This window comes from Meleagris gallopavo, chromosome 6, assembly GCF_905368555.1.
Source record: "Meleagris gallopavo chromosome 6, MGAL_WU_HG_1.1, whole genome shotgun sequence".
Taxonomy (NCBI): domain Eukaryota; kingdom Metazoa; phylum Chordata; class Aves; order Galliformes; family Phasianidae; genus Meleagris; species Meleagris gallopavo.
In genome coordinates this window covers 39,597,245-39,610,206 of record NC_139409.1, presented here as the reverse complement: position 1 = coordinate 39,610,206, position 12,962 = coordinate 39,597,245, and the positions used below count along the sequence as shown (strand labels likewise).

Sequence of the window (12,962 nt, the reverse complement as noted above, 5' to 3'; positions counted from 1 at the left end):
TCTCAGGCTTCTCCAGCTGCTGGCAGCATTCACTGCAGGGTGTGTTCCCTGAAACTACCACAGCTGCTTTGGATTTCCTCACAGCAGAGGTCCTGTGTTTAACTTAACATCCTTCCAGCTTTAGTAAGTAGCTGCTGTGGATTCACTGCAGCAACTTCCTGAGGTCAGTAACTTTGCACTACCCAGTCTGAATGCATGAATTTATTGCTAGGACTGTAAGCACCACATTACTGAGTAACCACAACAAAACCAATACAACACCCTTATTAACACAAAACTTGAATTAACTTTATTTTCCCCTACAGTCAACAACTGGTCTGCATTGAACTTGAAAGCAACAAAATAAATGAAATCTCCAAATGACGGGGCCAGAAATCCAGATTTAATTACCTCTGTGAAAACGCTGCAGCTGTAGTATTGGTCTGTAAAAACCACTGGTGTTGGAAATGAGTTCGTAAATCAGAAATATTCTACACCTTGGGAAAGAAGTCAGCAGTAACATTCTCATAAGAACACTGTAAATTTACATTTTCTTCATGAAAGGTACATACTATTCTGCACTTCACATCAAGTTATTGATGCAAGTTTCGTTTCTGTAAAAAGTTACAATCTGTGGCAGGAAAACAAACTGCAAAACCCTTTCTTGCATTTTATCAAAAGAAAATGTTCAAGTTTGTATAAAGCTTCCCTATAGCTGGAAAGTGAACACGTTCAATCTCCATTTATATTACTTTAGTGCATTTAATGTGACAGTTTTCACCACCTTTTTCTTCAAAAAGAAAAACAACAAAAAACAAACAAGAAATCGGTATAAAAGACAGAGGAAACAAATAGCGCTATAGCGGGGATTTCTTCAGTTGATGTGAGCACTAAATAAAGATGCAGAGAAACAGACTTCCAGAAGAACTTCTGCCCTTGCAGGTGAAGGCGGTGAGGGGGAAGAGGTTTGCAAACCCTCTACCACTGCCAGCCACAGAAAAGGGGTTGTATACCTGTCAACCTTTTTCTTGCCTACAACAGGCTCTGCTTGTTTTACTAATGTAAACATTTACCTAAAATAGTTTAGTTTCAGTTCTGAAGCACCGGGCACAGTATGGTGCTCAGCTGTACGTTTCTATAGCATTCATTACTGTCGATTCAGATTTTTCCAGAGGATGCAAATTTAGCCCTTGTATCTGTAATGTGCAAGGTTTGCCTCGTCTACCTTCTGAAGCAATAGCATAAGGCAGCAGCACTGCAATCGCTGCTAACCAAAAGCAGCTCATCCGGTCGGAGCCGTCCCCCGGTTATCTGTCCTGTCCCAGCTCTGCTGGGAACTGCAGCTTTGCTTCTTGCACCCCAGATCAAAAGCAGCCTGCAGCGAGAGGAAAGGACGGTTGAAGAAACCATGGAGTAGTAATTATGGGAGGAACTTATTGTGAAAGTTTAATTTCAAAGACAGCTTTATTTCCTCGTAATTGTCGAAAACAAGTCATTTTAGATTTAAGCGTTCCAGTTTACATGCTGCTGCTCTTCAGCTGAACGTTTTCCAAAAAAGATTGACAAGTATGCATGTGCCAAGGACCAAATTACAGGGTTCTTTGGTGCAGTCAGTCCAAATTCTCAACCGATTTGAAGGATAATATGTACCAATAAAAAAAATGCTGCTAGACTTGGATAGCAGCTCTGTCTTGCTTCACATTACAAATCTAAAACAGCTGTTCTCAATAAGCCAATATTTTTAATCAGACATTGCCTGAAAATTTTGTACAATAATCTGGACCAATGATGGTTCTGTACCCTCATGTTGCTGTGAAACATGATTTGAGCTAAAGGCAAAGACCGGTTATCTCAAGGACAACTGCTTCGTATTAGCATTCGGAACAGTGTATTTAAACTGTCTTCCTGTTGGGTCTCTTGCCTTTCTTTAAAATTAGTTTATTCTTAATGTAGCCACGCTTCCTTTTGGAGGTCTAAAAAGAAAAACAGAATACAATGCATTAGTTAATGATTTAATCTTGACCGCGATTTTAATGCCGTGCATTTCAATCTGAGCATTAGATTTATTTTTAAAGAGCTTAATGGGTAAATCCTCAACTAAGTAATACCTGTTTATTATTTTTAAAACTGGAATTGTTAATTCACGCCCAGCATTCGCTTTTGTATGCGCTGTACTTTTCCAAGCTGCATATACACAATCTGTAGAGTTATTTTCAAAGCTTGAGCTGAGGCAGAATTAATAATTAACCAACGTGATAAAGCTCTACTAAATAGGCCAAAGAGCAGAAGTGACAGAGAGCATTAGTTTTATTTGGAAATACCACCTTACATCTTTTGCCCTATTTGGTTCTCTTTAAAGTTAGCAAGGTAGATAATAATATTTGCACAAAAAATGTTTTTCAAAAATAAGAGAAACTGCACACTCATATTTTAATTTTTAGTCCTCTGCTGCCTGGAGGCTAGTTAGTGCTTTCTGCTCACGGGTCTTTATCAACGTGTTTTAGGTTCCTCTTTCTTCTTTTTATTTAATAAAGGTGGTGATGGGGAGAAGTATTAATGTTAGTCTTGGTTCATATTAAATTCAAATGCATAAATAAATAGTTAGCCCCTGGCAAGCAGAGCTGCACAGTGAGCAGCTCCCACACTTGCTGCAATGTGCCATGCATAGCAGCAGACTCCATTATGTCCATTAAAGAAGACTTTTTAACTTTTTGCTGAAAATAACAGTGTTTTAAAGCGAGATATCAACACAATACTCAGACTTGCTACTTTGGTGAGTTTGAGCAATGTCACCCTTATCGTGGAAGAGTGACAAGAGAAGGACTGGGCTTCCAGTAAGGAAGCAAGCATTTGAAACCCTCAGCTACTACCGAATCTCAGCGCATGCTTAAGCAATCTGAGTTCAGACACTGGCCCCAAGCTCTTTCCTGGTTCACTCATTCCTTAATGGGCAATCCTTCAGTAGTTGGTAGTACAACACTGGTGCTGGATCAAAACTGCCTTTAGACAGAACCGGCACATGCACAGCTCTAGTGAGGTCAGTGCATCTACAGTTACTACTTACAGTCTTGCTTTCTCACCTACGAGCAAAAGTTACACTGTATGTTAGGTTCAATAAAACTTCGTTTGTCTTTTTAAAGTAAGACTAGCTTCCTTGGCAACTCTCAAATGCCTTATTTCACTTAAAATATGCAACTTTTACCATTTTTACCAGTCCCCTCTAACATTCCTTATTTGTACTTACATGACGTATGTATGTTTACTGCCTGCACTAATTCACACACATTTCTTTCTGACAGGATTCTGGAATTCCTTTTGCAACGTATGTTAGTATATACAGGGGTCAGAAGCCATGAAGGACAGGGCTGCTGCTACGATTCTCCCGAGCTCCCTGATAACAAATCCTTCTTAGCAGGCTGAAGTAGCACGCCAAACTAACACTAAGATGACATCGAACAGTAAGCAGCCAGACACTTAAATTCCATCAACAAAAGTTTCATATTTAATTTATTTTATACAAAAGTGCCATTTTTAAACTTCTAGGCATCACTACTTTCAAACAAAGTCAGAAAGCAACTTCCACATAATTTACTTAGTGAGCCATAGTTACTGAAACATGAATTGATTTACTTTAGAGATTATACTTCCAGTTACATGAAGACTTAAGAGTTGTAACAGCCAATGACACGCTCTATTTCCAGTTAGCGTTCTGCCTAAAAAAAATCTAGCCTTGTGTCTTCACATGCTTGTAAGTTAAGCAGACAGTAAATTAACAATTATTACCAGCAGGCAGGTCTGATATTGGACACTAACATAAACAGTATCCATAACATTCTGGCTAGTAGAAATACATAATTCACCCGCTATGTGATTGACTTAAAAATAAATTGCCCTCTCTTGACCCTCCAAGTTACTTCACTGGGAACCCACCTTCTTTGACAAATACTTCTGTTTCGGTACAATGTTGGTTACTCTAAGTTTATGATCCAGTGTCTCCCTGTTGTCTAGTTGTTTCACCTTGTATATTCTAACCAGCCAGTGCTCTGAGGTAAAGGCTTCCTCCAGATGTTTAAATTTAATGTCCTTGTTTCCAATCTCAGCGTTTCGCGTACGATCAAATCCTGGGGGTGTCCGAAAATCCAGCTACAAAGATTAGAGTTGTGTATTAGTTTCAAGACAAAACCCAAAAGCACATCACCACAAATTGTGGTGCTTCATACCACATGGCAACAATTTCCACTGGTCTGGTCAAAGGATGCTACTTCCTTTATTACACTGGTTATTGCTACACAGAAAATACTCCCTTATTCTCAACTGTAAAAATTGAGAAGTCTCATTCATTCCTACAGTTGATGCAGGAAACAGCACTTTGTATCTTCAATGGAATCACCACTTCTGCATTCAGAGATTAAACTATTCCAGTGAAAGACTAAAGTACAACAGCTCATAGTAGGTTGGTTTTTTTTTGGCACAGCTGTTAACATGTACTTTTCTACTCTCATACTGGAAAGTCTGCACTTCCATGTTTCTTCCGTACAAGTCTGAAATTATTAGGGTTATCAGTTAAATGTGACCCCTGTGTTAGGAACACAATCCCTTGGCTGCAAAGCTATAGCTGAATAAAGGGCTCTTGTGCAAAGAGATCAGAATGAGGAGCCCCTGGCGCAAGGGCTGGTGTTGAGGAGAAAAAAGCAAAGCAGACCCATTTAGTTACATACACGTTTGATGATCCGAAGAGTTTTGTGTTTATGTGAATTATGCCCTCCCCCTGTTATAGCATGGTGTTGTTTAATATACTAGTGTGACTTGGGTAGAAACTAGATTGTTTCTGACAGATATTAAATAAAGACCATTATTAATAGTTCTGTTTTGCTGTTATAAACAACAAATGCTCCCCACCACATAAGAATTGAAGCTTATCAAGTGCTCTGCATAATGGAATTAGGACACTCATCTGAGACTAAGTAAAGGACAGCACAAAGCTAAGTGTCAGTCTAGGTTAGCAGTACAACTGCTTCTGCCCAAAGGCTCTGTGCAGAAAGTTGTTTGGAGGTGTTATAATTAATTGGTGAAGATTGCTTTCTTGCTTAATGATTCTACTATTAGGAGCAGCACTCAATCTAAACGATGGAAAATGCATCAAAGTAACATTTGTATTCTTACATTTTAATTATGATTTAGTAGAAGAGTTAGCACTAACCTGCATCTCTCCAAATCTGTAATAGGACATCTTATACATGAGGCAGTTCAGCAGTGTTGGAGAACCTGCCTTGTCTACCCGGAATTCTCCCTGAGGAGTGAAGTAATCGCTTTCCTTTAAAAGCAAAAGAAGATAGAGTCAATATAAACTAAACCTCTACGTAAGGTAATTTCTCATTCCTTTCTCCACAAAAACCAACAGAACAAACCACCACCACCACCACACCAACAGAGCTTTCGTAAAGAATCTAAATTGATTTCTGCAGCTTAAAAGCTGATTTGAGTCAGTCATGATGGTGCTCACTGAAGGTAGAATCAGTTACAAACTACCTCACTGTAACTTAAAATGCTGCGGAACAATCTTTCTACATCCCTATTCTTGTCTCGCTACAAATTCTGTCACTTTACTGTAAGCAGTCACTGGAAAACTGACTTGAAAACATACAGACTAGTTGGAGGATGTCTGCCAGAATTACTCTTAAAATGTGAACAGCACCATACTGTTAATTACAAGATCTGCGTGTTATTGTAGACTTCCTATGTGCACAGTTTGTACATGCAATTTTTTTTGCTGTTTTCACCTCGAGTGCAAGATGAAACTCTCCATGCAGCTTCTCCATTATGCCTGTGCTGTCTGAAAGTTTTTGTTTGACTTAAGCAAATATTACTACAGACTTCTGCAATCAGAGACATTCAAGTAACTTCAACTCTACATAAATATTAATGCTAGCTTGTCTCCTGCTATTACAGAGTTATGAAGAAATCTGTATCACCAACTATTTAAACATTCTGAATGCTCTGACTTGTTTTTTAGTAATTCAGTGGTGCATAGAGAGACACACCCAGGAATGATAAAAGATACCTTGTTCGTTTATTACAATGCAAAAAAGAAATCGAAAAGCTTTTGAGGTTACTGACCTTTCCTAGCTAAATACTGAAAGAACCTGTGCTACAGACTGCAGGCCTCTGCACTGCTATTGTTCTGGAAGAACCACCCATAACAAATTTTTCAAATAATTGCAGTAAATAGAGATTTCCCTCCACTGGTGACGAACACCAGAAAAACGACAAAGTAAATAAAGGTTAAAAAAAAAAAGAAAAAAGTGGAGATGAAAATACAGAACACATTCAGCCAAGAACCCTTCAGTTTCCCTGCGTGCATTTCCACTTACCCGAATATCTTTGGGATGTTCCCCCTCTGCTATTCTCACCATCCACAAGAACTTATTGATATCATCACCAGAGTAGCCGATCACACCACCAAAAATAATCAAAACATAATCCACATCCAGACTTCGCATGATCTCGTATGCTGCCGACTCATTCGAGGACATGGCCTTTCCCACCTGCATCATAGCAAAAACTCCCTCAGTATCTGTACAGCTGCCTAATGATCACATTCTCAGATCAAGCACCTGCAAGTCCAAAAATACGGTCACCCACCAGACCCCACAGTCTCCTTCTAGGTAAATAAAACAGACTGTCTCTATTTAGAAGGCCTGAAGCTCATCCTAAATGGAAATGCCTTCTGCTCTGCAGGACAAGGGCTGCCTACTGAAGTGAGCTGTAAGAAGCGTGGTAACAACTGCTTTCCTTTTGTGGCAGCTACAGATTTCTCCAGTGACAGCTGCACTGCCAAAAAGTTAGTGTGGCAGAAAATGCCTAATTGCAAATTATTTTCAAAACAGACAGCCCGACATGAATACATTTTTTGAGATGTTGGTGTTCTTCTTTTGCTGTCCCTCTCCCTCCTTTTTTTTCTTTCCTTCCTTCTGTCCCTCTCTACTAAAGTAGCCATGTTGCACTGCGCTCAGTAGCAGAAAGGCTTCCTTGGTGTTGAATTGAGGGAAAGTTTATGGAGAGAAAATACCAGACTAGAGTTATCTTTGAGTTAAAAGTGTAGCACTGGCAAGCCAATGTTTTGGCCCTGAAAACCTTTTTAAAGCTGTATCTAAAAAATCTTCCGGAATGTTCATTTTTCACACTTAAAAAAATCCACTTAGGTCACTAACTGGCATCTGTTGAATAGTCCTGTTTGCCATAGAATCTCCTGTATAAAAGTATAATAATGTCTCACTGTAGTAGAAGAGCACAACTACCATATAAATAATACTGCATCCTAATGGGTAAAATTCAGTAAAGTCAAGAACTTAATTAGAAAATACTAAGCTTAGGCTGCAATCTGTCAAAAAGACCAAGAAGCTCAGTTTCTTGGCTATTATCTGTGTGAAATTATTTGGCAGATTTCCATTTCTGTGCAGGAAAAAGTCATCTGGCAAATACTTCAGGGCAGTGCCTCATTCAGAACACCAGTTCAGAGATATGCCACAAAACAGACTTAGTGCTTCCTTCTCCCTTTGTTCGCAAATGGAAGCTAACAGTACCAACTCTCCAGTCATACTGGGGAGAACTGTGTATTAAAAACCATTAATAATAAGTGCTGGAACGTGCACAGTTACTGTGCGTACAAAGTAGGTGATTGTTTTATGGTCCGTCTATTCACCTTATATATCTTGTCCTGAAGGAATCTGCAGGTTTGGACACAGCATCTGTACTATAGATACTGGCAACAGCAAAACAGAGCTATCTATAGAGCAGATGAACACAGACAGACAGACATTCAGTTTAGAAGCTCTGTAACACACTGACTCTGGTAGGTCAACAAGAAAAAAAGAGAAAAGCCTCATTACATGGGAAAGCTTGCTGACTAATATTAGCAACATTGATTCCATTTCCCAAGCTTTCTTTTGGCTGATTCTAGCTCCCTGCCAAAAGCACCTCACCTCACGCATTTTTACAGTACTTTGTATGCTTGAAGCATAACTCAATTAATTTGTTCATTTTGAATGCTGCTTGCCAGCACATCTGGTCCAACTGCTGCGCTGGGTAGTGACAGAAGACAAACTATTTTGTCACTTTCCTCAAGCTCTTCCTGGCACTCAGCCCACATCACAGAACACAGGTCTTCTGGGAAGAAGCAGGCACTGAGTGATGGCTGACTATGCAGCACCTAGTAAGGCTACAATGTAGGGCATTCCTTTATTTCTGAAAAAAGGATAGTGCCCCTGTAGACACAGACACTGCTAACAAACACCCTGCCTTAGATGGCATGCACAACTCTGAAACTTCAAAACTGGAAGAAATCAAAGGTACAGATGTTTTATCAAACTGCGGATTTGAGAAAACCATCACTTCAAGTCTGCAACACTTCTATTGCTACTTTCTCAGATTTCCAGGATGTCCGAAAATGCATTTCATACAGTCGGTTTTCATAGTGCCATTCAAAATCCAGTGTAACGCATTGCTGAACTGAAATGATCTGTGTTTGGACAGTGCCGGGCAAGCAGTGGTACCAGTGAGTTTTTGTAGTGCATATCTCAGGGGGAATGGTTACACAACTCCATGCTGTCCATCCTCCCACAAAGAAAATATGACAAAATGAAGTGGAGCCAAAGTTCTGGAAACTCCAAGAAAACTAAATGGAGAACCCAAAAGCAGATTGATCATGTCTAGCTCCAAACCAACCTTCGTAACAGAGTTGAAATAATGCCTAAGATACCTGCTCCTTCCACCTCTGTTTCTTTGTGTCATACCATCCTTCAGTAAACATCTACACTTTCATATCTGTCCAAAAGTAGACACTTTGGTGCTGGTACTCCGCAGAACATTGCCATGCTTACCAGAGCTATGTGGCTGTTGTTCCACGTGTTGTTGTCAACCAGTGTGGTCCTATTGGCCATCCCTGCGATCTGATAACCGTAGTCCCACCATGACATTACTCTGGCATGCTCATCTGTGTTTTGTCTCAGCCAGTAGTAGGCTTCCCTGAAGTCATCCAGGATATTGCGAGTGCTGGAAAACAGAGTTCATTTTATTCACATCAGTACAGATATTGGCAAGAAATTGACTGCATCATGATAAATCTGGGCTCACAAACAAAGTCTTTTTTATGCTTTCCACTCCCTGAGAGGCATTCAGTCCCTAGCCTGTACTCATGGGCTTAAACTCATGGACAGCTGAACAGCCAGAAGCTGAAACTGCTTTTCAAGATGTGATTAAATGCATTTCCAGTTTAATATATATTCATTCACAAGTATGACACAAATACCTTTTTTTTTTTTTAAACTATCATGCCTACTGACTTTGGACGGGATTATTTCTATGTATTAAGTATCTGTTGAAATGTTATGCATTTTTGAAAAGTAGAACATTAAGAATTTTCTTATTCAGGTGACAATTTTGCCTTAATATAATAAAAAACAAAACAAGTTATAAATGCAAAAGAACTGGAAATGCTTTTGCCCTATAATTATTTTCAAACTTGTAACACTACTTACCCATCATGGTTATAAGAAGCAAGAACAACGCTAGGGCTGGAGTACGCATTGCTTGTTACCCACGTACAGTGGACAGCAAACATCATCAGCAGCATCAGCATCAGCATAGTAACAATGTTTTTGATGTTGGGACCTAGTCCTTCTTCTGTTTTCTCCTGTTCAGATACATGTTTTCTCACTTTGCCTGCCTGAACATACACAAACATAGCTGTTACGGCAAATTCAATCATCCATAGCAATGAAACCAAAATGCCTTTTTCTTCACTATGTGCACTCCATAAAAGCTGTGGGACACTGCAAAAATCAACCAAGTTCTATTGTAAATTAACTAGGTATGCACAAGAACGTTTTGACAACGCAGCAACTTGAAAGAATGGATTATTCCCCAAAATCTTTTCAGAAGAAGAAAATCTACTATATGTGACTTAGCTTAGCACGATGATGTCCTTTATAAGGCAGAGTGGAAGAGAGAAGGACACTGGAGTCTACTGTGAAGAACAGGGAGAAAAACCCTCATGCGCTGGTTAGTGTAACATAGGCTAAATAATAAAAACATGAGTAGGTAGCACTATCTTCTTCAGGAATATGAGTACAGAAATACTTTCCCATAAAATACATTATTCTTTAATTTCATTCTGTCTAGGAGAGAATACAAGAGGGAAGCAGTTAGACACTGGGTGACACAGAACTGCTGTATTAAAAGAGAGGGAGTAACTGCCTGCCATCACCCATTTAGAAAGCTGGGTCAGTACTGCAGACTTCCTTTGGTTAGAGACTTGCTGCTGATCAGTTAGAAGGCGCCACTTCTCTACTGACACTGAGCATCACTTACAGCCTATTGGAGAACAGTACTTCGTTACTCTAAATTTCAGATCTTTGGGAAAGTTCAAAAAAATAACAAAGCTTATCTTTATTAAACTTCTGCTCCCACCCCTCACCTTATCATACAAGTTGCCAGGGTTCCTTTTGTCATCCTCATCGCTGCTGTCCTCTATTGGTGGATTCTCCCTCTTCATATCATCACCCAAGTAACGCTCAAAGACATTAGAGAAAGCAATTGCAGACAGCATACAGACCACAGGAGTCAGAGTCAGCATCAGACGAACCATCACACCAGCAAAGTAAACGGCACTGATTGCATACAGAGCAACTAGAGAACAAAAAAAAGAAACCTACTGATGACATTTAGAAAGTAACACTCCCTTGTGTGTGACTGCACGCATACAGGCTCACTAGAAAACTATTTTTGGAAGTGGGCTGAGTATCTGTGTGTATAAAGACTGAAGCGTGCATCTTGTACTGCTTTTTAATTTACAGAGATAATTAATTAATGCGTATCCCTTTTAAGCCTCAAGTCCTTCCTGAAACTCATCTTGACAACTATTAACAATAACAGGCCTCCATTTTCATATTCATTAATAATGTGTCAGAAGATCCATTATTAGTGAAATTTAATATCACACACCAAAAATACTATTGGAGTAGTAGGTAGTTTCATTTGGTTAGAAAGGCCAAACAAGTTATTAAATCTGAAAAAACAAAGAGCAAGTATTAGATTCTCATATAAACATCAACATTTAATTTAAATTAGAGACATTCCTGAACAAACTGGGGGCTTGTCTACATTACAATACAGATACAGAAGATGATACTGCAAGCCTTATTCCTAAGCAAGTTTTCCTGGAGAGTATTATCTCCACTCCCTTCCTTTGCTTCCCCTCACCGTTTCCTCCCCCAAAACCCCAAACAAAGCAGCAACAAAACAAAACAAAAAAAAACAACAGGATTTTCAGGATAGGAATATTCACAACACTTTTCATAGGAGGAAAAAACAACAAGAACACAACCTGCATGCACTGTTAGGAACATCTATTGTTCATGTAATAGTGGTTACTGCTAGTTTGCTACAGCTTGACACAAGCATACACTTTTGTGAAAGATTTGTGATTAGCCACAGAAATCATGAAGGGGCACTGATTTATCAAATTGCATTGTATAAACATTTTGCACTTTGTAGTGTGCTGGTATGGCTCTCTGTTCTCACTCATGGGTCTCTTTAAGCTGACTGAGATGATGCAGCACTAGCAGGCCGAAAGGGAATCTTGCAGCACTGCTTTTTGCAAGGACTCACGTAAGCAAAAGAGCACAAAATACTCCGAAGTCACAGGATTGAACACAGTAAATGTTGCTGTTGCTCATGGGGTAGTTCCAATAGGCTGCTGTAATGGACTGGAACCTTCTGCCTCCATAACAGAATGAGTGAGTGCATTTCACTCCTCCTTTTGGGCTACAACTCCAAGTTACATCCTCAGAAGCCTCATTCATAGTCCTAGCAGTCTGCTCTCAAAGTAAAGATTCATACAAACAATTTGTTGTCACTGGCTCTGGGAAACCCCACGCCTCTGCTTAGGCTTGTGCCTTATCTAGCACTTGCTCCACAGCAAGTGATTCAGTTCACTAAAATAGCTGAAAATCTGTTAAGAAAAGGCATTTTGCATCATCCTCTGTGGTGGGATGACTGCAGGTGCCCAGAGAAAAAATCAGGCGCCTTGAACCTGTGTGAGGGAGGGTTGCTGCTCTGAGCTCTTCACCTGGGTGTGAAACTGCACCCCTACCCCGAGGGCTGTGCAATCCACACACAGAGCCACACAACAGAACCGCACAAACTCTGACCCCACCTTGCAATGAGGCACTCCATCACCAACCCACCCATCTCCACAGGAACTGCAGTTTTATTAAGCTGTAAATACTACTGCATGCAGGCAACTTTGAGTTTCCCCCTCAAACATATCACATTCTAGAAAAGGTTTAAACATGTCATAAACCAGCTTTGAGCAAACAAAACCAAAACAGAATCAAGTTGAAGACAAGAGGTTTTGAAACGATTTTAAAATATTTTCTCTTACCAAAGACTCTTTCATCATTGATGTTTTTGATACAGAACCACAGCCCTGCTGGGAAAGTACACACGAGAATATGCAGATCAAAAAAGAAGGAAACCCATGTTGTAGGCTGATGCTCAGACACAGAGGCAATGATCGGGATGTGAATTTTCGCATACCTTTTTTAAAAAAAATTCAGTTCAAATTATTTTGAAGAGATAAAATTATTAAAACTTGTAAGCATTAGGAATTCTGAAATTCATTTCAAAGGAAGCATTGCAATTTAAAATGCCAAGTGCTTTATTTAGCAGAAACCTGATGAAACTTTAGTACCAAAAGATGTCCCCATGTCTTATTGTATTTAGGAAGTATTTTTGTGCAGAGCTATTTCAAGCATCAGTATGAAGGATCATTTCCATACTAATTAAAAGAATGAGAATTACAGGCGCTTTGTTCTATAATGGCTAAATAGGAAGCCAATTTCACCAGAATGAAAACATACAGCTATGGAAGCCATCGCTGTATTCCAGCAGGACACTCATCCATGACAGTAAATTTCCTAGGA

At 39.5% G+C, this 12,962-nt stretch overlaps 1 protein-coding gene across 1 annotated transcript in view; it reads right to left on the bottom strand.

Annotated features, from left to right (window-relative positions):
* Positions 1-1,424: 1,424 nt before the first annotated feature.
* STT3B (STT3 oligosaccharyltransferase complex catalytic subunit B) overlaps positions 1,425-12,962 on the bottom strand; it is a 50,221-nt gene continuing 38,683 nt past the window's right edge. Inside the window, exons 9-16 of the mRNA XM_010712893.3 lie at positions 12,422-12,576; positions 10,454-10,665; positions 9,516-9,703; positions 8,859-9,030; positions 6,351-6,524; positions 5,180-5,293; positions 3,910-4,122; positions 1,425-1,952 (exon numbers count right to left, since the gene is read on the bottom strand). Of these exons, the coding sequence (XP_010711195.2) occupies positions 1,872-1,952; positions 3,910-4,122; positions 5,180-5,293; positions 6,351-6,524; positions 8,859-9,030; positions 9,516-9,703; positions 10,454-10,665; positions 12,422-12,576 (1,309 nt within the window). The 3' untranslated portion in view covers positions 1,425-1,871. The remainder of the gene's footprint in view (positions 1,953-3,909; positions 4,123-5,179; positions 5,294-6,350; positions 6,525-8,858; positions 9,031-9,515; positions 9,704-10,453; positions 10,666-12,421; positions 12,577-12,962) is intronic.